This window comes from Anguilla anguilla, chromosome 13 (genome assembly GCF_013347855.1).
Source record: "Anguilla anguilla isolate fAngAng1 chromosome 13, fAngAng1.pri, whole genome shotgun sequence".
NCBI lineage: Eukaryota > Metazoa > Chordata > Actinopteri > Anguilliformes > Anguillidae > Anguilla > Anguilla anguilla.
The window spans coordinates 11456319-11481074 of record NC_049213.1 but is presented as its reverse complement, the minus strand read 5'-3'; the positions used below and the strand labels follow the sequence as shown (position 1 = coordinate 11481074).

The window sequence follows — 24756 nt, the reverse complement described above, 5'->3', positions numbered from 1 at the left end:
TCAAGCTTTTGTAATGGTCATCCCAGTCCCCTGATCTAAACCCCACTGAACACCTGAGGGGTGAGCTGAAGACGAAAGTCCACAAGAAAAGACCGAGGACTTAATTGGACTTGGATTTGAAGAGACGGAGTGGTCTCAGGCAGATTTTCTCATATTGCTGAGCATAGAGAAAATATGTAATAAACAAGTGAGTTTTATGCATAATTTTTAATACATATTAATTCAGGGCGCCAATAATTCTGGAGAGTGTATATGTTGGAAAGAAATACTCCTTCAGATCCCTTTGAATTTTCAGGGAAGCATGTCAACCAAAAATTGCAGTCATATGAAAGTAGAATTTCACTCTTAAAACTGGTGAAATTTGACCCAGGCATGCATGTTGTATAATTGCACATTCTGTCTCAAGGAAGATCCTTCAGCTGTGTTTTAGAAGTCATGTACATGGGCATCATTTCCTAAAATCTTTAGGTTCAGTTAGAGGGAAGAGGAATCAACTAATGCTGAGTTTTTCCCCATCGTTTCGGAGGAGTAGCGTTATGGATGTGCTCGCCTGGGGACAGTGGAGCGTTTGGTGGGCCCCCAAGGCAGGGTCCTCTCTAGGACAGACACGTAACCTTTGCCTTCGGAGCACCTTTCTTCTACATAGCTCAGTCAAGTGAACTCTCACCCACTTGCATAATATGGCGTGTGTGTGTGTGTGTGTATGTGTGCATGCGTGTATGGTGTGGTCTGATGTGTTTGTTTTGAAAGCACAGCCAAACAGACACCTTGGTTCCCATGGAATTGTAATCGTATTCAATGCTTAACTATCTGAGTGGCCCCAGCAAAATGGGGGGGGGCGGGGAGGGGGGGGGGGGGGCGGAAGGGATTCTTAACCATCTCACAGTTTAATTTGGGCATAAATATGGTTTTCAGAACAAAATTATTATGAGCTATTTATCACGTCAGAATGATTGCCTGTGATGTATGTCATCTCTGTGAGGACATCATATGTGTGTCTTTTCGACTTTGCTTTTCTTCGTCTGCATCTTTTAACTATAACAGACACCCTGAGCAGTCATTCTGGGTCGGTGTTAAGTACTGATTTGCTGGTTCTCTAACAATATTTCTCTTCATAGAATCTGCTCAGACTGGGATGCAGAATAATTGCATAAAACTGCGAATTTCAGTAACTTCTTCTTTAAGAAGAAGAAAAAGACCTTAGGAAATACAAACCAAGATCACCATTGCTTGCTTTTGGCCACCAGAATTTTATTGATCCCTTCAAATACAGCGATCAAGCAGCATTGATTAAGGTGCAATATTTATTAATACGCAGTAGGCGTATTTTTTATTGAATGTCCCTTGTACTGTAGGTTTCAGCATAGTAGAATGTATGGGTTTTTAAGACCAGAGACGCGTGCTTCCTACAGGGACAAAATGAATAGCCAGGTCTCAGGAGGATAAATTGCAGGAAAAAAAAACAGACAGTCACATGGCCCTCACTTTATGCCACATGGTACTTGGAAACATTGATTTTATGATTGGCAGAGGGACATGACCTCAATATCAAAACCTTGAAAGTAAAAGTATGCTGACATGCTGTTATGTGTGTTGAACTTTACCCGCGTGCACATCATAACGCGTCCTGGAGCTTTTAGTGTGAAATGCAGCGGCTAGGGCATATGCCATTGATTTGTCTGATCAATAAGCAGATAGATTGTTGTGGTACGATTCAATCATTGCCTCCTGTGCATCCCAGGTTGTATTTCATGTTTTTTCACACAAAAACCAAAATGGCAAAACCCATTTCTGGCCAGAAATATTCTTCAAATCGTCACACATGATGTGGATGGTTTATCCGGGGTTCCCAATATGTTGATTGCGATCGACGAGTCGATCTTGGCGGTCATGTTGGTAGATTGCATGTCATTTTTAAAAATGCATCAAGTTAAAATCTGAATTCTTCCCATTTTCATCCCTCTTCCCTACAGCTTCTGTCTGACAAACAGGTGCACTTGATTGACATGAAATGTGGCCAATCTGTTGCTGTTGAGAATGTTTTTACATTATACATGCCCATTCATCATATACACATGATTGTGCACTCAAAATTTTGTGGTATTGTCATGTGCAATATGCACTTTTACGTGATAGTGACAGGATAACTTTGCCAATGTATTTTATATGGGGCAGAGCATTTGTGGTGGTGACACAATAAATCTGGTCGGTTTTAGGCAGGGAATTTCGCTTTCAATATCAGACGGATTATTTTGTAAATAAAGCAGGGATTTTTTCCAGATATGATGGTCTAGTGATTTCACTTTCATTGAAATACAGGTTTCTATGCAATTCGACTTATATTTTTTTTACGTGATTGTAAACTTTTCCAATATATTTTATATGGCGCAGGGCAATCATGGTGGTTTTTGGCAGGGAATTTTGCTTTCAGTAGGCTATCCGATGGATAGTGGTGTTTTAAATCTAAAGCTGGGATTTTCTTTGTTCCGATATGACACTGGTATATAACGATTTTACTTTTATGCCAAATCAGGTACAATTGTACTTGATTTTGGAAATAGTTGAACTACATGATAAGGCTACTGGAAAATGTAGCTATGCTAACAGCTCTGCCCAACACTAGATATACAGAACGCTACTATGCTCAAAAAATGTTGGATAGTGGTTATTTAGTAGATGCGAAAAATAAACCATTGGATTTACTTAATAAAGATTACTTAGATTTACTCAAAATAATAGAGTGGTTGCATGCAATTATATTCCATATATGTGACATCTTCGACTTAATCAGTTTGTCACAGCCTACCTAATATTGCATGCAACAGTTCATTTTTTTAAGTGCAGATCAGACAAAGTAAAAAGCTACGTTCAGTTTGCTATTAGTAGATGCTAATTTAGTTACTTAGGCTACGGGCTTGTAATGTCCGGTCCTAGTAACTGGTGGGAGAAATTTACAGGCAGTTTGTAATGAATTTGCGCATCCCTCGTCGGGTCGAAAGGTATACTGGTACTTGGTTGATCACACTGTGCTGACCATGAGAAAAGTAGATTGCAAGCCTAAACAGTGTGGGTGCTCCTGGTCTACATGATCTGCATCAGCACACCAGTGCCCGCCAGCGTATTTAAATATATGTCGTTTACAGAAAATCCACACTTCCCAGTATAACCCGAGCTGTCCGTCTATCTTTTGGACTCTGAAAAATTTTGTGAACTAAAACCAAATTCTAGGTATTGTTGGTATTACTTCATTGTACACACAGACAGTTTTGGCAGCTTTCCAGATCAGTCGGAATCGGGTCAGGACTTTCTCCCTTTTTTCATCTATTTGAACAAAGGGCGAGCCTCCAAAAAATTTTGAGTCAGCAAAGTTTTCATTTCAAGCCATTAACTCCAGAAACATCCCATTATATAAGACACTGCTCATTTGTTCGCATTTTTAAATTGCCACCACATAAAAGGATCATTGCCATTACACATTAATATATTTGGAATAGACTATGAAAACAACTAATAGTACAGTAATTAATTATGTGTAATTCATAGGTTGTATTGACATATTAGTAGGCACAAGTAAGCCTTTGAGGTCAGCGCTGTAAATGTTTTTGTCACTGTCAATGTTTTCTACTTTACTGTCTTCATTAGAACCATGTATTACTTTATCACTGAACGTTTTCATAAAGCTTATGTCAGTGGTTCTCCAACTGGGGGACCACTGTGTTTGTTGGTTCTCGTTGCAACCACATTTGCCATCTCAGAATTTTAAGAAGCTGTTAATTTTTTCTTCATTCAGTACTTTAATGGAGGAATTATTTACCCTGTTAAGACCCATTATGTTACAAATGGCTAGGCATGTCACTAAGAACAAAAGACCCATATTCACATTGTGCTTATTATGCTATATTGCCAACAATTATATAGACACAAGTGACTAAATTTTGTAACTGATCAACTTAAAGACTGAACTAAAACAATGGGCTCCTAATTAGGTTGTGAAACATATGTTTTTGAGTTCTTTCAGAATTTTTTCTTTAAAATTATTAACGCAGTGCAGATTTGGTTCATTACCATTTGCTTTGTCTTTGAATTTTCATAAGCCTATCTACCAAATGGCTAGTTTTCGTTACCGTGTGTACACTTTCACCAGTTAGGAAACTATTGATTCACCTCAGTTTTTCATTTGAACAGTTTTAAAAAACCTCTTTATGTAATCGTTTGCATCATAGCAGAATGTAAATATGGGACTTTTATCCTTTATGTGGTTTAAGAGTGTAAATAATCCCTCTAAACAAATAAGGCGTAATTAATAAATAAATAAAAATTTAAAAACATTTTTTCATGATATTTAAATCACCTGATTGATTAATATAGGCTAGTGCGAACACAATGAGATACATTATCTGATCCCATAGGCGTAGGTAAATTTGGGGGACACACTGCACAAAAACCTCGGCGTATATCTGCTCCACATCACGGTGCGTAAAGATCACAAAATCCACGCGTCGCTGATTCATGCAACCAAGCGCGTCTACAGGACGGTAGGGATTAAGACAGACAGCTGGATGGGATTTGCTGTTTAGAAACTGTCGTTACTTTCTAACAACCTTTAAATAGGAACCGAATCCTGTTCGACTAAGTGGAATGAAACTTAAGAAAAGTACAAAGGTGCGTTATTTTGGGCCTTCTTCAACACAATTTATGATACATTAATTGTTAGGTTTAACCGTTTGAACGTAACATAATGTTATGTGTCCAGTATTCAGCTAGTACTTTGCCGTGGAGCTAAATTGCAAATACATTACCATGACTGCTGTAAAGCATAACCTTGAGCGGTTGCATTCTGTTGACACGCTGCATTGTGCCTTGTATTTTCAAAATGATCGGAAAAGTTGATGATTTCACACTCCACGTGTGCAGCTCTGTGGGTTGGTCGCCCTTCTGTGTTCTGATTGGACACACCTTCTTAGTCCACGCGCATTTCACCCTATCGTCGCTGTTAGGCGGAGTGAATTGGAAGACGCCCTGCTATTGGCTGAATATGATCAATTAGCCCATGTAGTGTCAGGAGTGTCATAAAACAACTACCTCGGAGCATTATAAATACTGTACGGGAACCCCAATACAACATGAGTCTTGGTGTTTGTGTACGAGGTTTATCAGAAATATGTTGCAGCAAGCTCTCCGAGTTTCAGGGCGAAGTGCCTCGCCTCTGATAAAGTGGGTGGAGAAGTGGCTTGAAAGCGCGGCTTCCCCTAAGCGCGCCGAGACGCATCAGGTGAAAAGTCTGGAAGAGATGCCCGGACCCTCTGTTTGCAGTTTCGCTTGGGACCTTTTCGCTAAACGGGGGTTATCTCGCCTCCACGAACTTCAGGTAGGAGAACAGATTTTTAAAGCAATTCCTGCTTTTTCGTTTTGTGACCCTTAATCACATTTCAATCTAATAAATAATATATTCATAGTTTAGAAAAACAAGTCACTGGAACTGAATTATAGTGTGTCTCAGTCAATGCAGTTAGTTAGCTCTTGGCAATGATGACAGTGGAAGTTTTTTTAAAGAGGATTTGTTCTGACTAGAAGCGTGATGTAACTGTAACAGCTGTGAATGTGCAGTTGTGAGTTTTTATTTATTTATTTATTTATTTATTTATTTTGCTGTTTTAGCAGTTATTACATCTTGGGATTCCCTTCTGCTCATTTTCATGTGTTTTTCATTTTGCACAAATCATTTAACATGTTTACACTGTGTAGATGATGCTTTGGAAGGGTGTGTTAAGGGCCCCCCTCTTACACGTTACATAAATTATCTTCTTTATTATTAAGAACTAATACTAATGACCGAAGATTAAAACATTACATTATCCAGCACTGGATGTAATAATAGTGCTTAAAGTAACTTAAAACATTCCTCATAAATGCTCCACCCATCATTAACTGTAGGACGTGGTTTCCCCTGGTATTTTTTCCCCAAGGGTGTCATGCATGAATACCCTGGTGATGAAGAGAGAACAGGGTTCGAGTCAGGAAGTCAATTAATGTGATTAATGTGCAAGCAGCAAGGCTGAACCGGCTCCCGACATGGGTCATATTGAGATTATGAAATACTCTTCCTTTCACACACACACACACACACACACACACACAGAGTCATTGATGTAATTTTGTGAATCAATATGAGTGTAAGGTTGGATTCATATTGCTTCCTATATGCGTTCCATTTTGTATTTGTGTTTGTGAGTCTGGGGGAAGCGGCAGCTGATTCTTGCAGTGATTCCTCCACAGCTGGAGGGGCGCAAGCGGTACGGGCCGGTGTGGAAGGCCAGTTTCGGGCCGATCCTGACGGTCCACGTGGCGGACCCGGCGCTGATCGAGCAGGTCCTGCGGCAGGAAGGGCAGCACCCCATGCGCTCGGACCTCTCCTCCTGGAAGGACTACCGCCAGCTCCGCGGACACGGCTACGGGCTGCTCACGTCGTGAGTGCCTGGTGCCCGAAACAAAACCGCTCCTGCGTGCGCCACGCAAACGTTCACGCGTCCTGTAACTGCCAGCTTTGCGCAAAAACTCCCACATTCAGTGCGTCTCCACTTTGCACATTTACATGCTCTGTAAATTCCTATTTACACAAACCATTAACACTCATTATCAACGAACTAGAGAGTATCCAGCTCGTTACACCCCTAGGGTCTCTGCCATCATTTGTTGTTGGGAGGAACCAATGTAACCGTTACTCTGATCTACTTGGATCCACTGTTCCCCTAGCAGGACAAAGCCAATTATGTTCTGCCACAGCAGACTCCTAGTTGACTGGCTAATGCATAGACGAGCCTCCAATCTGTGATGTCTGGGCTGCAGGGCCTGGCTGGCATTTGTGGAGAAAAAAATCTGGTTTACATCGTCTTTACAATCAGTCAGAGGGATAATGTCAGACTCTGTCTGTCTGTCTGTCTCTCAATTCGGTTCAATCGAGCTTAATTAGCAGGACGGTTATCCCAGAGCATAATGACATAACATGACATATGAAGTAAATAACTGGCATATTATTTAAAATGCTCAGATGAACAAAAGGATCCTAATGATCAGAAGGCTGTGTGTGCGATGTCTGTGCGTCTCCGCGCAGGGAGGGGGAGGAGTGGCAGGCGGTGCGCAGCCTCCTGGCCAAGCACATGCTGCGTCCGCGCGCGGTGGAGGCGTACGACGGCATCCTGAACGGCGTGGTGTCCGACCTCCTGGCCAAGCTGCAGCTGCGCAGCCAGCAGAGCCCCCGCGGCCTCGTCCGCGACATCGCCACCGAGCTGTACCGCTTCGGCCTGGAGGGTGAGCGCCACCGCGCCCGTGCTCGCGCCCGCGCCCGTCGTCTGACGCCCGCACTGCGCCACCTTGCGCCCACGTGGTCTGGAATGTGTGCTGGTTCCTCCAAGGGGGGTGCTGGAAACCTCATTGGGGGGGGGGGGGGGGGCACACATTTTGGAGTGTAGAATGTATTAGGCACATTCAGGAAGTGGTGGCTATAAGTGCCATGATAAAAACAAACCTGATACCGTTTATTGGACGTGAGCAACGCATCATACTAACCAACCTTACAACCTCACTCACTGGACTCCTCAAGGTACAATTATGTAATTTTCCCATATCTTGTGATTTGTCTCAACCCCACTGTCATTGGTCATCCTTCAGCCAATAACCTGGGCAGTGTGCCACAGTAGTTCCACTGAGGTACTGTTGAGGGGCACTAACCAGTCAGCTTTCCGCAGGTATTTCCTCCGTGCTGTTCGAGTCGCGGATTGGCTGCCTGGACGCGCAGGTCCCCCCGGAGACGGAGCGCTTCATCCAGTCCATAAACACCATGTTCGTCATGACCCTCCTCACCATGGCCATGCCCGGCTGGCTCCACCGCATCTTCACCAGGCCCTGGGACACCTTCTGCCAGTGCTGGGACTACATGTTCCAATTCGGTGAGCCCACACTGCGGCTGCCATACCAACTATCTGCAAAGGGCACTTTCACATAGAACCCCAATACGGGTAACAGAATTATGCTGCTGCTTGCCCTCGGTATGATGCGGTGTGATGTGAGACCTGAGCGAATCTAACCCCTACCCCTAGAAGGAAGTGCCATAATCTGGATTCTGTGATAAGATCAGATTTGATAAGAAGTTGTCCTCAGTGCTTAAAGTACACATAGACAACATTTTCAACCCTCTTGGAAAAGTTGCTTGCTGTAGATGTTAGATATGTTATGACCAGTGAGAAAAGAGGAAAAAAGGGAGAAAAACCATAGAAATGGAGTGGTGTGAAAGCTAGCACATATTATATGAGTTAATTTAGCTGACCAGTCAGTAATGCTCAACACACTAACTTTATGACATAGTCTAGCATGGTAGATCTATGATACTACAATGATATACAGTATATGTGGCGCTCCCATGTGACACATCTGGTTAAAGCACTAGTCCCTGGTGCAATGATGTAGCTCACTGTTTGGAACCAAATCCTGTCCATGCCAGTGCTGACTGTTGCTGGGAGTCCAGCATATCACCCAATATCATACTGTATTTTAAACCTCACTAACAAACAATCTTATGTCTCTCTCTCTCTAGCAAAGGGCCACATTGACCAGCGTCTGCAGGAGGAGGCCGAAAGGCTGGCCCGGGGAGAGGAAGTGGAGGGGCGGTATCTGACATACTACCTGTCACAGCAAGGCCTGCCGCTGAAGACCGTGTACAGTAATGTGACAGAGCTTCTGCTAGCCGGGGTGGACACGGTGAGGGTCGATCCTCTCCTTCATTTCATTTGCTCTGACCCGTGGGCATCAGTCACAGTAATCCTGCAGGTTCGAGAGTTACTGTCTAATTTGAAGATGAGTAATACCCAATAGCCAGTGGTTGTAAGCAAAGGCAAATAATGTGTTAAGGTAAAATCGAGTCAAACAAACTTTCTGCGGCTAAATGTATTGGGCTGCTTTTGTCAGGGCTATTACTTCCCCTTAGGAACAGAGCTGTCGGCATAGTTAACTTAGTTTTCAGGCAGCCTGCAGTAGGTAACCTCTTGGGGACCTACACAGGTCCCAAACCAGTTTTCCATGACAATTAATTTCTGTGGTTACAATGAGTTAAATTGTGTCCATGCTGGACCTACACTTGCAAAGGATTTTGGGGCAGGTGTAAGACTTAAATCTATCATAAATTGATTAACTAAAGGGATCTTACTTAGCAGGTTCAAAAATCTGAAACGATACTGAACTGAAATCAAACCAACCATGGAAACCAAACGGAGAAGGGAGAATAAGTTGCACAGTAACAGTGGGCGACACGTAGCTGCATTGACTAATGACTAATGGAATATGACCTGCTGTTGTTGTGAAAGCCCTGTTGTGGAAGCCCCCCTTAAATTGACCGTTCCCTTTCCGCCTGGTCTCAGATCTCCGGCACCATGTCCTGGTCGCTGTACGAGCTCGCCCGGCACCAGGGGGTGCAGGCGGCCCTGCGGGACGAGGTTCTCGGGGTTCTGAGAGGCCGGGAGGTCCCGGGGGCCGCGGACGTAGCTCAGATGCCCCTGCTGAAGGCCGTGGTGAAGGAGGTGCTCAGGTGAGGCCGTCCTCCGGCTTTCCCGAAATCCCTATTCTCTTCCCTCTCTTCTGATGTTTTTTTAAAATCCCCCTTGAGTGAGTGCAAACCCACCTGCATCCTCGTCAGTTTGAAAGAGTGCAATGCAAGCTTACGTTGTTTTCCAGTCCACCGGCTAGGCTGTGCTGTCTATGTGTTGGAGGTGTATAATACATGCACTATTGACTTAGCTAGACAGCAGAAAATAGTTTGCTGCCTGGCACGTTTTTGTTATATTATTGTAAAGTTACATTTTTTTAAATTAGTGTCATTTGATAAGGTAAATTACTAAATTAATAAACTGTGTCAGATGACTACATCCAAATGAATCAACTAGAAAAAAAGAAATTTCTTATGTCATAAATAGCAAATTGCCTAGATGCACAATTCAGAGCTGTTACCGCTGAAAACCACTTATTTTAGTTCCTGTTTGTGATCATAAGTGAAATTACAGACCTCACACATAACAAAGCAGATTTAACACAATAAAGGCATTGCAAATAGATTAGGTTATTGGTGTAGCATATACCTGATGGAGGGACAGCGTCTCTGTCCCTTTGAACGTGTGACCCAGTGGTGCCATCTGTAGTCCAGTTCCGGTAGTGCATGTATTCACAGTGGGCTGCTGCTGTCTGTTCCAGACTTTATCCAGTCATCCCTGGCAATGGCCGAGTCATTACCGACAGAGACATCCAAGTGGGAGGTTACCTCATTCCAAAAAGTGTGAGTTCTCCTTTTTTTATTCCTTCTCATAGAAGGATGAGCGCACAACATGACTGACCCGCACAGACTCGGTGTGAAAATGCTACATTACATGATAAAAGTGGCTTGGTTGTCAATCCCACTGAAGTTAGCAGAGCACAAAATCAGTTGTCTGGGAAGGGCTTGAAGAAATATGCGTGGCTTGAAGTCATTCAGAGGGATAATTTCAAGTTCTCTCTCTCTCTCTATCTCTCACTCTCTTCTTCCCATCATCCCTTTCCTCAGACCCTGATTACTTTGTGCCACTACGCGACGTCCCGGGACGAGAAGATGTTCTCGAACCCGGACGAGTTCCTGCCCCAGCGCTGGCTGCGGCGGGACCAGGGGCACCACCCCTACGCCTCGGTGCCCTTTGGCGTGGGCAAGCGCAGCTGCATCGGGCGCCGGATAGCCGAGCTGGAGCTCTACTTGGCGCTGGCGCAAGTATGTGTACCCGTCCGGGCACGCGCTGTACCCATCCGGGCACGCGCTGTACAACAGTTTAAAACCGACCATAATTTTGAGCATTTTAAGTATAAACTGAAGCAATTTTTAAAGTGCACTCAGTCGTGTAAGCATATGTGATTATGAATTGCTAGGTTTTCATCAAATTTTATGATATCTTTACTCAATTTTAATGTGCATAATAATGCTCTAGTAGTTTATTGTATGTATTTTATGATTATATGATTTTGTGCTGTATGTGTGTGTGTGTTTGAAAAGCCCATCTAGGGACAAGCATGGGAAATTACCATATGCTATAAATGTATCTGTCCCTATCAAATAAACATTAAATAAATAAATAAAGAAAGAAAGCGAAACGTGTTCGCTCACACGGCCCGGAGTTCTGGGCTCGCGGCTCAGTTCTGTTTCCGTGTCGCTCTGTCCCGTCAGATCCTGATCCATTTCGAAGTGAGGCCCGACCCGGACGCCGAGGCGGTCCGCCCCATGACCAGAACGCTGCTGGTGCCGCAGACCGAAATCAACCTGCAGTTCATCAAACGCTGACCGCGCGGGTCGACCGCGGTCGTCAGAGGACTGCGCCAGCCTCCCACGTGCAGAGACAAGGGTCACGCTGACCGGAGAACCGAACACACTGCCCCTGAGCAGCAGGGCAGGAAGCTGGTCATTCGGGTGGGCGGGCCTCACCTCAACCTCAGCAATTGGAACCACTTACTTTCTGCAGTGCATTGTGGGCCATGTTCAGCACGCGGGCAGTCTGTAACAATTATCAGAGGCTGTGCTCTGTGTCATGAGGGGACAGTGACTGTGATCTCCAGGAAACAATGAACCACTAAAAACACCCTGACTGACAAAATGGAGAATGAGGTTTCAAAATCATCACTAGTGTGCCATGCCTTTTAAGAACAATCTTGTTTTAAATTATTATGTTTGTATTTATGTATGAATGCATTTATGAGACAAAGCCTAGTGAGATATTTTCAGGACAGTGTTTTTGTCTGTGCTGTTTAGCAACTCTTTAGAATTGGTAAAACCACAGAGCAATGGTAAATGGTAAGCTGTAAAGCTGACTATAAAAAATCTAATTTAAGACATGAAGACAATATTTTAAACCAGCAAATTCATAAAGTTCTCAAGATGATGTCGTATTGTTACAAATGTTTATAAAGTATTCTTTATTTTGAATAAAGCGTGTGTTTGTGTGTGTGCGCGTGCGCATATGTGGGTCTGTGTACTTCTCTTGATTTTAATAAAATATGAAAACTCTCCATGGTTGTGTTTCTTTAGGGAGGGTGATGTAACCCACCTTTGGGCTGCTGTTTGTTTTCTAAATCAAACATGTGACCTGAAAATTAGAGAGCAGCTCCACAGCCTTCTGGGAACATGGCTTCTGCGGAGGCCTGACCCAAATGCCGCCAGGTGTTCTGGGAGGGGAGGTGGCAGATGAGACAGTTTGACTCACCGCCTAGCCCCTTCCCATTACCGCTCATGTCCAGACCCATGTGAATTTACCACTGTGGGGTGAAGGCATGTTAGCAAGACTAGAGTCCGCCCATGTAAAGGGAAAGTTCCGGCTGTGGTCAGTATATCTTGTGACCTGGCTTACCTGCGGTCAGACCTGCTGACTAGAGCGACCACTGCAATATACCATTAGTTATTCCAACCTTCATTTGCCAGAGGCGTTTAATCCATTAGTTTGCAGTCAACGTTCTGACCACGGGTCATCAACGTGTCCGTACACGGACAAACGTGTCCGTGGCAAGACTTGTCTGTGTCTGTGGCAAAAAAAAAAAAAAATTGATTGGGAAAAAAAGTGGTAAAAATCGCATTTTGAACAAAAAGTCCGCCACGAACACGGTGATGACCCCTGGTTCTGATTAGTTCCCAACCTGTAACTGTAGTGCTCATTCCTCACTGTATGCTTTTGCGTGGCTTGCTCATTCATCGAAGGCCATAGTTTTCTTTCCTAAAGCCTTGGGCCACATAGTCATATGCACCGTAACTTCAACCCACGTGATGAAGAATATTTCATAGGTCGATTTGATATCTTGCATTATTTCTCTACTATAATCATATTTGCTTTTGGAGATAAGAATTACAATAATTGCTTGCATGTATTTTTGCAGGGCTGCCCTATGCTTCATGCAGATTTGTAAAGCGGATAAAGCTGTCCAGCTAATGTTTCATTTTTTTCATACGCCTTGAGAACGAGGTCTGACCTGAGACGTGAGCTGGACTTTGGCACGCGCAGCCACGCTGTCTGCGTGTCCTGACTCGGGGATCAGCCTATTTTGTAAACAGACCGCGGTGCACGTGACACGGTGTGAAAGGATATGTAGTGGGTTGCAAAGGAGGAGGAGGAGGAGGAGGAGGAGGAGGAAGGGCGATGCAAGGCAGGTTTTGCGAAGTAGGCCAAATAGCAAAAGCTGGGCAACAATTCAAGGGTCATTCTGGCATGTTTAACAGCCAGGGCCAGCGTTCCCACTCCCACCCAGCGTGACAAAACACAGCTGTCACTCAGTGTAGGAGGTGCGGATGAGCGATTTAAGCAAATTCTCCTGCGGCAGTCTGTTCTTAAGAATTAAGTTGTTAATTACCAGTGTAGCATATTAGTAACACGGGTAAGCTAACAACCGAATTTATGTTTGGGGTTTCAAGTATGGATCTTCAGATTTTGACTAAGTACTGATGGTATTGACAAACTATGAGATTTAAATCAACGACCGCTGTAGCCTACACATATATCCTATAACACAAAATTCTACTCTGAATTCGAATCAGCTGGTTTGAATAGAAATAAGAACGCACCACAGTTATTTAAATAATTATGTTTAATAAAGGCCCCTACGGTTTAGAAAGTGATCCACAACGTTATTTCAAAATCTAACGTCACCATTAGCCATTATATTACTTTTGCAACCACATTTTGTCTTATTTAAAAATGATCTAATTTAGAAGACATTAGCTACGATTTATCGCCATTGTGATTTCTTTACTGTTTGTGCGTTAATTAAAGCAGGAAAAGATATTCTTTCAGATGACGTCATCAACATGAAGCTAACTACATGTTACCAACATCTTCGCAGCTAGCAATGTGCTGCCAGCGTGGAGGTATAAAGAATTGCGCAGTCGGGCCGGAGCACGCGTGAAGAAATTTAAAAAGAATTTATGCCTGCAGTACACGGACTCAGAGTTTGTTTCTAAGACAGTTTGCCGTAGGCTTCTGTATTCTGCGACGCCAGACATAGCCAGAATTGTGAAGAAAACGTGTCCAACCGCGCTAAATAGCTAGCTGGCTAACTTGTTTTAAGCAGTTAGTGATAGGCGTCGATGTCAAACTGCATTGCTCCATTTAGCATTTTCGGACGTTCGTGTAAACTTTAAGTTTATCATTTTTGCTGCAATGAGTTTCGATGGTGAACAAGAGGGATATCCCTTTCATTTGGGTGACGAGTTGTTTGCGGATGCGTTCTCTGAAGAGGTCAATTACAGATTCAGCAGTGAGGAGTTAAAGATCAGCCAGGTTTTCAGCGCTAATCTCGGCGTGGCTGCGCAAGTGTGGGACGCTGTGAGTGTACCAGATATTATTGCCTACAGGGAAATGTTTGTAGTACCAGCTGTCAGATTCAAGCTTTATGTTAGTGCCATACACATTACATTGTTATTAAAACAAAATATGTAATTAATTCCATAAGTAGATTAATGTCCTAAAGAGAGCTAAACTATTCTTTCTGTGTATGTATCTTTCTTAAAGGCACTTTACCTGTGTCGGTACTTGGAAAAACTCGACCTGAAGGGAAAGCGAGTCATTGAGTTGGGGGCTGGCACTGGCATTGTTGGTATTTTGGCCGCACGATTAGGTAAGTTGAAGCTTTTAGTTCTGTTTTTGTCCAGCAGAGGCCGCCAACGTTGTGTGAGTTGAAGGTAACAACGTCTGCAGGACTCATTGAGAATCTCTCCTTCAGTTTTACAACCATGGCGTGATTGACGAGTCCTCCCTAACTTTGCGAAAACTTTTATTGTCAATTAAATTTTAGTGTCAATCGAATGTGCCTGTTCTTTTGTAACCAGAAACCCTATCAATAGTTAATTGTGCATATAAACTCTGTGCTAGGAGCTATTCATTTACTTGGGTGGTGTCTTCATTTTTCCACATTTAGGAGCTGAAGTGACCTTGACTGACCTCCCCCATGCACTTCCTCAGCTGCAGAAAAATGTCTCCGCGAACAGGCCCCCGTCAGGGTGGCCCTCCGTCACACCCACTGTCCTCCCCCTCTCCTGGGGCCTGGATCAGGAGCAGTTCCCCTCAGACTGGGATTTAGTTTTGGGTGCCGACATTGTGTACTTGTCAGACACATACCCTCTCTTGATGGACACCCTCACACACCTGTGCCAGGAGGGGGCAGTGGTGTACCTGTCGTCCAAGATGCGCAGGGAGCACGGGACGCCAGGCTTCTACGACGACATCCTGCCCCAGCGATTCGACACGCAGATTCAGTGTTGTGATCCTGCCCAAAATATAAGCCTCTACCATGCTACTCTGAGGAGAAAGGAACAGATGCAATGAGAGAGAGAGATGTTCAAGTTCATAGACACTGTAGTGTGACACATTGGGATAACGTGTGTGAGCACTAAGTGACAGAAGAGAGAAATAAAAGTATTTTTTTTATGTGGGTTGTGTGACCTTACAGGCCCTCAGGGCCAGAGAGAAATATTCTGTAGGCCGTGAGGTCCTGAGTTTTAAGGTTTTTCTGATTTTTTGGATTTGTGAAACAATTGGACACTTTCAATTTGTACTTCGTATTTCACTGATAAAGATGAAAATTGTTATGATCAGAACTTTTTGGCTTTTAAAAAAAAACATTTTGTGCGGTATGTTACAGGGATTCAGTTTGATCTGTTTTAATTTCAAAGTGTTTTGAGTGTCTTTTTAAATGTAAAATGAAGGAATGAACAAAAAAGAATTGAGTAAACGATATTGCTGCTATTTCCAACCGCCGAGTTTTGTCAGCGCCTATCGTTTCTACCCTCCCTCCTGACCTGTTATCTGTGTCGACCGCTCTTTGCTGATGTGCAGACTTTCTGTTGAGAGAGAAAATCCTGTTTGTTCCGCTGGAGAGTTTCAAAGAAAGGAAAACTAGCGCTCCCCTGAGCTCACCCAGCAAAACAACAGATTCCTATCTATATCCCAATTCCACCACCACCCCCCCCCCAACCCCAACCCCCACACCCACCTCCCATTACTGCCCCCTCAGGCCCACAAGCACTCTGTACAACCAGAACTCCTGTGTTACGATTAATGTGGCCTTAGAAATTAGTATATACTTTTTTTGAGAGGCGATTTTGCTTCACTTGGCTCTACAGCCAAATGGACAAGAATACCGGTGACAGAAAACTTGTTGAATTCAACATCTTCTGCAGCAGCTCAATGGAATCTGACTCCCCGTCCCTCTGATTTCATAGTCTCCCTCTGACATGATGTGATCTGTCATGTCTGCAAAAGAAGCCAAAACTATGACATCATGTAGCAAAAATAAATACAAAATCTGAAGTGCTTTGAACTGCACTTGCTGTGGGAAAAGTTCCCAAAAAACTGTTGGCATTGTAAAACAAACCAATTTTTAAGGAAACACAAAACTGTTCGGGAAAGCGTTAATCTTCACTGTGTTTATGCAAAAATGCCTACCGGCCTTTCAGTTCTAAAAAATCAGAGCAAACTCGGTAACAGTTCTGTGAGTTTGTTGGAGAAAATGGCTCCAAACCTGGCAACCCTGTTCTGTACCCTCGCTTCTCATGGTCTGAGTTCATCGTCCCCCTTGTCCCTCTCCTGCCATGTTTCTGATCACGTAATGTGACATCGAACAGCAGACTAAAGTCAATGCGGATGGACTGTGTGGCTCCAGACAAAAGAGTGGGAAAAAGTGCTGATTATGCACTAAAGACCTGCTGTCAGTTTTATTTAACTGCTGTGTCACATTTAGGGAGCGAATGTGTGTTTGCACATGTTTGGGGCGAGGCACAACATGCTGCACAGGATAGGACCAGTTGGAAGCAGATAGTCGCAGCCTTATGTTCCACAGGGAACGAAGAGGATTAAGTAAGTACATGTTGTGCGTGATGCCTGTGCAGCCCGGTGGAGAGGGGTGTTTACACTGCCCCATCAGTCGTGACAGGGAGGTGCCGGGTGGCAGCCAGAGCTGGACAGTGATCGCTCCTAACTTAATTAAAGAATTCCCATGCACTGTTTTGATAGGTCATTCAGAATTGAAAAGGGAGGCTTCTACCAGTGATGGAGGCCCGGGCAGGGGGTGGGGAGCGGGAGGGGAGGGGAGGGGAGGGGGGGTGATAGGGCGTGCAAGGATAGGGGTTTGAAAAGCTACCTCTTTCTAAAACCAACTGTTGTCCAGTGCGTTTGGATAGCACCACCGCCCAGCGAGCAGGGACACACATAACCATCCAGACCTGCATACGGCACACAGGTATGTGTGAGTGTCAGGGATCTTGGCTGAATGGAGGCTAACCAACACTTTCTCAGTAAAAGATGTCTGCTTGTATCATGGATATAGTAGTTTATGCAGGAAAGTGTTTAGCGTGCTGGATAGCCGTGGGATGATGAAGGGCTGTCGTGTAGTTCCAAAACATGAAGCTGTATGTTCTTGGCTGTTTGATTAGATGAATTGGGAATATTGTTCAAGTTTTTAAAACTAAATTGAGCCGTTTTCCTGCTAAGAAAACCATATACATAAGTAGCATGCATAGTTCAGAATTCATTACACCTCTTTCAAAATGGGTTCTCCTTAAATAATGTGCCTACTTTTATGTCTTGGGAACTCTGTGTATCAGCATTAATTGTGGACCTGCAGTCTTTTTTTCTTTTCTTTTTTGATGGGGTATGAAAACCTGCCTTGTTTTCTCTGTCAACCAATGCTTCATTTCACACGAAACAGACTTTTTTCTTTTCCAATTTGTTTGGTGTATTTTAAATTCACAATTTCACAGCATGTCTCATTAAACATCAGGGCAATATGAATGCCGAAATGTATTTGTTAAGCAATGTAAATATGAGCGGTTATTGTGTCCTAGAATGCAGGCTGTGTTTCCAAGGCTTCTGTGATGGAGTACTGGACAGGGAACCAAAGGCAGCCGTCTCTGTACTCTAAATATGGGACTGTTCCAGGGCAGAACCTGTCACATGTGTACGTATTCCAAATGCTCCTTCAAGACTATAGACCCACTACAATCCAACGTGTAAAATTACAGCTTTAAAAATATATCCAGTTCAGTGTGTTTTTACCTCAGCGACCAACAGCAGCCTGTCTTTTATTTGATATTATTTATTCGCTGATAATATAGCATGTTTGTACTCGTTTGGAGGATTTAAAAAAACATTGTTTTAATTATTAATGTATTTTTGTGTGAGCAGGAAATGATATAAAAATGGGCATAACATTTCTTCAATCAAATGTGACACATGCTATATTTTAATGAGTTTTTATATTTGTAATTTCTCTTGAGATTGATGTTCATCAGACATGACAAACCATGTTTCTTAGTTTCCATGGATCTTAGTATTCACTTTTAAAGTTGTTATCCAAATTAATTAGGAACCAGTACTTTTATTTGATTAATATTAATATCATCTGGACTCCTGGAAGGCTGGCGGTTGGTTGTTAAGAAAATAAACACCCCTAAATCCTATTGGCCTTTGCCCCGTTGATTTGCCTCAGAATTACATTGTTTGTTTGGTAGACAGCCACCCTGGACCAGAGCGAGTTACATGGGTCACACTTTCCACGTTCTGTCAACTTATTTATCTTTTCTGACAATTCAGGGTATCTGTCTTATTCAAAGCTGTAACAATAGTGCCTAACCCATAAATCAAATTTCCATCATTCTGTTTAGAGCCCAGTCTATTAGGCACTCTGCGACACCCCAGCCCTGAGAATTGGACTGCGAGAAAATGTTCTCTGGATGTTTCTTCACAGGTACCGAGAGAAGCAGCGCACGCCACACTCCCAGCAGCCCTTGTACGAGAGAGATCTCAGCCGTGAGATGAACTGGTGGACAGCGCCCGGCTCTCGAACTGGCTGGGTTCTGCGGGATCACACCAACAGGACAGGCGTACAGCCGTCCGACTTCCCCTTTGCATTAGACAGCCAGCCCCGCTCACAAGGCTTCAGCAATCAGCAGGGACGCGAGAGAGCAGAGAGGGAGTGGGCGCGGGCGGAAATGGAGAGGGCACACAAAGAGCAGGAGAGGGAAAGGAGGGTGCAAAGGGAGGGGTGGGGGAGGAGGTGGGAGCCGTGTAGCCCCTTTCGCTACAGGAGAGACTGCAAGAGGAGCATGAGTGACAGCAGCCACCGTGAACTGGAGGCCTGGGCTTCCCGCTACTGTCACTCGTTGCCCAGGAAGAGGCGCATGGAGGCCGAAATGTGGGGGGCTCAGGGGTTCCAAAGGGTGCAGGCGCAGGAGAGAGAAAGGCTCACACAGTGGGTGGGTAGAGATGGCAGTGTGGACCTCCAGAGCACATACCCTCCACCAACATGGAATTCTCCCATGAGAGGGTGGAGACAAGAGGAAGAAAGGCAACCAGCAGTTCCATTTAGACCTCCTCAGTCCCCTTTCCTCAAGAAGTCGGGGGAGAAGAATCGCAAGGAGAATGAACTCAGTTACCTGCAAAGGGTGTCAAGCCTACCCCCATCATACAATCCCCCTCCACCCTACAGTGCTCCCCATTACTCTCTGCTTGAAACACTGCAGCCTCATAAATATGCTATGAAAGACACCGTGAGTTATGTCAAACCAAATTTAGTACAACAACATGAACAGGAGGGTAACTATGGCATGCTTGTGGCTTCTGTGAAACAGGAAGGTCATAGAGACGTGATGGGGCAGCAAGGAGAGGAGGCATGGATGGAAGAGTGGAATAATAGGAAACAGCTTGATCTCCATCACAGACAAGGACATGGTGATAACAAGACAAGGAATGGCTCTCCCCTTCCACCAAAACCTCTGCTGGATAGCACTGCCCAGTCACCATACCAAGGGCAGCCAGAGATCACACCTGAGCTTAAAGAGCAAACCCTGCCTGACGCCAGCAAAGGTGTTAAGGCTAAGCTAAGAAAGAAGAGAGGGCGAGAGACAGTCTTTTGCCTGGTGTCCCGTCTTGGTGGGTTAGCCGGGTTGTCCAGCTCTCCCGAAGATCCACTGCAGCCTATCTCTTTGCCATTGTTCGGTGTTCCAAACCTGACTGGCACAGCAGGTTCAGAGACAGGAGTGCTGAGGAGTGAGGGTCGTGGAGAAGGCAGCACGGGCTTCCAGCTTGCAGATGAAATTGACTCTAAAGTCACAGATCAGCATCAGTTCAGCTCTTCAAGCAGAGCGCCTCCTTTATGGACCCCTCTCCCAAAGATGAGCGGCAGCTCCAGCTCCCCGGCTGTTCACACCTACACTGGGAATGAACAGGAAGCTGCACACAGAGAGGAGCTATTTCGGGCTATTCAGACTGGACCAAGGTACCAGACAAGGGAGACAAACTGCCAAAGCCTTGTAAATACTGAGGACACTGAAGGTTCCAAGACTAAGAGCCCTCAAGCTAGAGCAGCTCCTGAAATGGGCAAGAGAGTGGAACAACCCCATGGTTCAATTAAGTTCCCTTTATGGAAGGAGCCTAGTCTTGTGGCTCAAGTGAATACTAATCCTACCTGCCAATGCATTAAAGGGAGCTGGGAGCAACAGAGTGGGGCAGCTGGAGGTCTGATCCATAATCAAGATGATTCAACTAGTACTATATGTGGTTATACCACTGAGGAGAGTATGCTGGAGCACAAGGAAGACGCCATATCTGATGGAAGCAGGGGCATTTTCATCATTGATGCCACCTGTGTTATTGTGAGAGCAGAGTTCATCTCCCCCCCTAAAAAAGAGCATGTCCAGTATCCATCTGAAGTTCAGAGTCAAAACCCTGGCCCTCTTAACAACACAGGAATCATAAATAATAACCCTGCTGTCACATCTGAACAGGAATCAGATATTTTACCACAGGACATCCTATCGCAAAAAAGTTGGGAAGAAACAGAGGGAGAGTTAGGGAAACAGGAGTTGCAGTCCCAAGAGCCAGACAATGAAGAAAATGTAACTCTCCTGCATAAAAGTCCTTCAGAGGCAGATGTATCCAGCAGCATCAGTGCCATTGAAGCAGAGGGACCAAGTGAATTCCCTAATTCCAGCTTGCTCAGTCCAGTGATTCCTGCTAATGAGACCCTGGAGGAGAGGGCTGTGAGGATCCTAGGGATTCCCCTCCTGGGCTCCAGTGTTGAAGAGACAAAGTCAAAGGAACCACCCCCTGATTCTGCAGTACACGATACTGGTGAGATGCAACAGTCCTCTTCTGATCTACCTTCCATGGAACGAGGGTCAGAAGCAACACATGAAGGAGAACAAGATGAGGATCAGAACTATTTGCAAGATAGTGACACTGCAGAGGAGAACCTGCAGTTAGGTGGGGAAAATACCCCTGGTATGGAAATGGAAGAGAGATGCAGCCAAGTCGAAGAGCCGAAATCCATACAACATACTGACATGCATGAGTCATCTGTGGAGGACAAGGCTGATATTTGCACTGAAATACAAGGCATCGTCATGCAAGAGACTAACTCAGAGGAAAGGGTATCTTTCGATTCTCAAGTCAACCAGGATGCCTCTAGTCATTTGAAGGACAGTCATGGTTTGCCATCACTTTCTGAGAACCTCTGTCTGGCTCCTTCTTATTTTGACTCTCCCCCACACACACCTCCTAAGACTCCCACTCTAATGCCTCCTCTCAGCTTCTCCTTGCCTCTGTCTGGGTCTCCCACTAATGATCTGTTGCAAGTGCCCTCTCCTCTCTCACACACTGCTTCCTGTTGTTCTCTCTCTAGGTCTGCCTCATGCACTTGCTCTTCTTCAAGACCTCACTCTCCGTTGTGCACTGTATGCTCCTCCAACCATCCCCAGGACTCTAACTCACTTACCCACTTTCCTTCTCCTCCTCTCTCTCCCTTTGTTCCTCACTGTACTTCCAGTTCTTCTCTCCCCCTTGATGTATTCTCAAACTCTGAACACCAAAGTCTTGAGACACCAGTAGAAACATTACTTCCTCCCCAGAGTCTGTCTCCTATTCAGAGAGAGGAGCCTCAGTACCCTAAATCCCTCTGGGATGCCGTCTACCGTATTCGCAGACACACAGCCCCCGACTCAGAGAATGAGGAGGAGGAGGGAGGGGAACTCTGGGATAATCCAGAGAATGTGGGTGAGGACGGAGAAGTCAAGGAAGCACCAATTGATCTGGTACGCAAGAGAGAAATAGACCGGAGCACAGTACTGATGGCACCTCAGAATCAAGAGGTATTGGAAGAGGATTCCACTGACAACTCAATAGATCAATCAGAAGAAATCACTGCTCTGGAAGGACGAGGGAATACAGTGATGCCAGATACTAAGCTATTAGGAGAAAGGGTGGGGCTGCAAGAGGAAAGGCAAGGGGAGGAGGAGATAGGTGGGCAAGTGGATGATGACACATTGTCCTGCAGTAGTTCTGACAGCCACACCTCCAGGGACACTGTGATTATGGGGAGGGAGAAAGAGGGGGAAGAGAGAACAGGTGAGGATATTGGGGAGGGGGTGAAAGACAATGAAATGAGAGTGGAAATTGAAACAAAGCAAATAAATCAAATATCGCTCAGTTGTGAGAATAAAATGTGTGGTAGCTCAGAGGAATTACCAGAGGCAGAAGAGACTGAGAGTTATGGGAAGACATCAGCCTTGATTGAACTCGGTCATGCTAAGGAATGCTTTGGAGATTCAGATGAGACAGCTCTGGTTGGAGAAACAGACAACACGCCTACAGTTGAAACAGACCTGGGGAGGGGTGAGGATGGAGAATTTGTTTCTGTTGTCAGTGGTGAGGGAGAAATGGAGGACCTTGTATGTCTGGGTGCAATGGCGCATAGTAATGTGAAAGAGGGGAAGCAAAAACGTGTTACTGTAGAGATCGTAAGGAGTGTTGAGTGTTGCAGTGACACTAACCAAACTAAAGGTAATCGGGACATTGGGCTCATGGCAGAGAACAAGGATGTGAATAAGGATGCCAGATATGAAAAAATCGACATGGAGAGAAACACCTGCAGTACGCCTGAAGGTGGAGGGGCAGACATGGAGGAAGATATTGCAGACTGCTCATGCCACACTATAGGGTGCCATGATGCTAAAGGTGCCATGCTGAACAGAGACAGTGCACCTGAACCTGAGACGGGGCTCGCTTGCGATTTGTTTGTAACAGGAGTGGCTCAACAAGGGAAAGAGCCTGCTGAGATCACAGACCAGCATGAGGCAGACATTTGGCCTCCTGAAGAGGAGGGCAACCGCTCTACCCAAGACACTGTGCAAGACTTGCAAGAAGCAGATAGCATACATTTTGAGGAAAAGTAACACATTGACACAGTTTGTCACAATCAGTAGCTATTGCCACCAACCTTTAACTTGTCTGCAGTGTGCTGTGTATCTGGATAGTTCTGCTCTGTTCCATTTCGAAAGCCGTGGATATTGGTGTGCATAAAGTGCAGGTTATAAAATTTAAATTCTGACGCTACTATTTTTGATTATAATAAAAGTATATGTCTCCACAGATTGTGCAAGAATGTGTGTGATTTTCCCAAATTGAAATTGTTGTAAATGTGCACACATTTTGTTTATAAGTGACCCATCTAGTCAGTTTCCCATAGGGTATGTTTGCATTTTCATGTACTTTGAATCATACCTCTTCTTTTAATATTATAAAAAGAAGAGGTATGTAGATCAGTGCCTATAGTTTTTGCACCACTGAACTCTCAAATGTGCATTTGTCATTGTAACGAGGGGTTTATGCACTGCAACCATACTATAATATCCCTCTCTATTTAGTTGTCAATGGACTGTTCTTGCTGACACAGTCTGATCATGTCCTGCATTGACATTACCAGTCACCTGAGGAAGAGCTGTTCGTCTGTTTTTCCTTGCATATCACGCTATGGCACAAGTATCACGATAATCAAATGTATGCTTTCGACCGCAATTTCCTAATCTACTTACTGATGTCTTTCCCATTGATCTAAATGCAGATGTCACTTTAGTCACTGTTCCTATTGAGACACTAGCCAGTTCAGTTGTATTTGTGACTGAAGCTCTTGCCATCCATGCCCTTATAATGAACCCTTTTTCAAAGTCACTTAGATCTTTTCCTCTTGCCATCTTCATCCAAAATCAAGGTCACCTGGGCCTGCTCAGAATTTTTATGCATGCCACAGAGCATGGTAGGATGTCAATTGCTTAATTGTATCATGCAGTACACCTGTATGGAAGCATATGCATTCATTATGTTTCTCCACTCATTTATTCATGTTTTTCCTTTAATTTGTCACCCAAATATATATCAAGTGAACAACTGACCAACTGACGTTTTGCAAAAAAGAAAAGAAAAAATCACCTACATGATTCTGTTATAGAGTCAAATTCTGATATCACGGAAAGACCAAGGCTCATGAGACATTTATTATTATGACTATAATGTATTTATCTTGTTTCATTGTATTTATGGTATTTTTATGAGTTTGTTTAATTTAGAATTATTTTATTCTTTCTTATAAAGAAAAATATATGCATTCTATATCTTCCTTCCTATGACAATAAAAAAACTAACAAAAAGTAGCCTGGAATTTTTTCACAAACCAGCACCACATAACACCCTGTCAGTTTTGTTTTATACATTCCACTCAAGATTTGAGTAGCCTATTTGTGTGAATAGCCCATATGTATAAAAAGCTATTTTTCTGTCAATTATTAACTGCAATACTTCCTAAAGGATCTCCATCAAATTGCTACAATAACATGCCTCAGCCAAACCAGACAATGGTGAGGAACACTCCTGGAAAGGAGAATGAATA

General features: G+C 44.2%; 3 protein-coding genes across 4 annotated transcripts; all 3 read left to right on the top strand.

The window, feature by feature from the left end:
• Nucleotides 1–5050: 5050 nt before the first annotated feature.
• Nucleotides 5051–12066, top strand: LOC118210837 (25-hydroxyvitamin D-1 alpha hydroxylase, mitochondrial). The gene is made up of 9 exons (XM_035387292.1): nucleotides 5051–5368; nucleotides 6277–6467; nucleotides 7112–7308; nucleotides 7746–7946; nucleotides 8591–8754; nucleotides 9411–9577; nucleotides 10237–10318; nucleotides 10583–10780; nucleotides 11231–12066. Exons 1-9 carry the CDS (start codon nucleotides 5162–5164, stop codon nucleotides 11342–11344), a joined length of 1521 nt encoding a protein of 506 aa, XP_035243183.1. The 5' UTR covers nucleotides 5051–5161; the 3' UTR covers nucleotides 11345–12066.
• A 1733-nt stretch (nucleotides 12067–13799) lies between these two features.
• LOC118210545 (EEF1A lysine methyltransferase 3-like) lies at nucleotides 13800–15792 on the top strand. Its single transcript, XM_035386810.1, has 3 exons — nucleotides 13800–14366; nucleotides 14553–14658; nucleotides 14959–15792. The coding sequence occupies exons 1-3, from the start codon at nucleotides 14202–14204 to the stop codon at nucleotides 15363–15365; spliced, it is 678 nt and encodes a 225-aa protein (XP_035242701.1). The 5' UTR covers nucleotides 13800–14201; the 3' UTR covers nucleotides 15366–15792.
• Nucleotides 15793–15909: 117 nt separating this feature from the next.
• si:ch211-159e12.5 lies at nucleotides 15910–23462 on the top strand. 2 transcript variants are annotated; one of them, XM_035386809.1, is made up of 3 exons: nucleotides 15910–16895; nucleotides 17882–17994; nucleotides 18784–23462. In XM_035386809.1, the coding sequence occupies exons 2-3, from the start codon at nucleotides 17912–17914 to the stop codon at nucleotides 23264–23266; spliced, it is 4566 nt and encodes a 1521-aa protein (XP_035242700.1). In that variant the 5' UTR covers nucleotides 15910–16895; nucleotides 17882–17911; the 3' UTR covers nucleotides 23267–23462. The 2 variants fall into 2 exon arrangements, with proteins under 2 accessions (XP_035242700.1, XP_035242699.1); XM_035386808.1 differs by lacking the exon at nucleotides 15910–16895 and adding an exon at nucleotides 17174–17277.
• The last annotated feature ends 1294 nt before the right edge of the window (nucleotides 23463–24756 follow it).

Coding starts and splice junctions, on each gene's coding strand:
- LOC118210545 (XM_035386810.1), top strand. CDS start 14,202: ATGAGTTTCGATGGTGAACAAGAGGGATATCCCTTTCATTTGGGTGAC. Junction 14,367..14,552: donor CTGCGCAAGTGTGGGACGCT/GTGAGTGTACCA, acceptor TCTTTCTTAAAG/GCACTTTACCTGTGTCGGTA. Junction 14,659..14,958: donor TATTTTGGCCGCACGATTAG/GTAAGTTGAAGC, acceptor TTCCACATTTAG/GAGCTGAAGTGACCTTGACT.
- si:ch211-159e12.5 (XM_035386809.1), top strand. CDS start 17,912: ATGGAGTACTGGACAGGGAACCAAAGGCAGCCGTCTCTGTACTCTAAA. Junction 17,995..18,783: donor GGGCAGAACCTGTCACATGT/GTACGTATTCCA, acceptor GTTTCTTCACAG/GTACCGAGAGAAGCAGCGCA.
- LOC118210837 (XM_035387292.1), top strand. CDS start 5,162: ATGTTGCAGCAAGCTCTCCGAGTTTCAGGGCGAAGTGCCTCGCCTCTG. Junction 6,468..7,111: donor GGCTACGGGCTGCTCACGTC/GTGAGTGCCTGG, acceptor GTCTCCGCGCAG/GGAGGGGGAGGAGTGGCAGG. Junction 7,309..7,745: donor GTACCGCTTCGGCCTGGAGG/GTGAGCGCCACC, acceptor AGCTTTCCGCAG/GTATTTCCTCCGTGCTGTTC.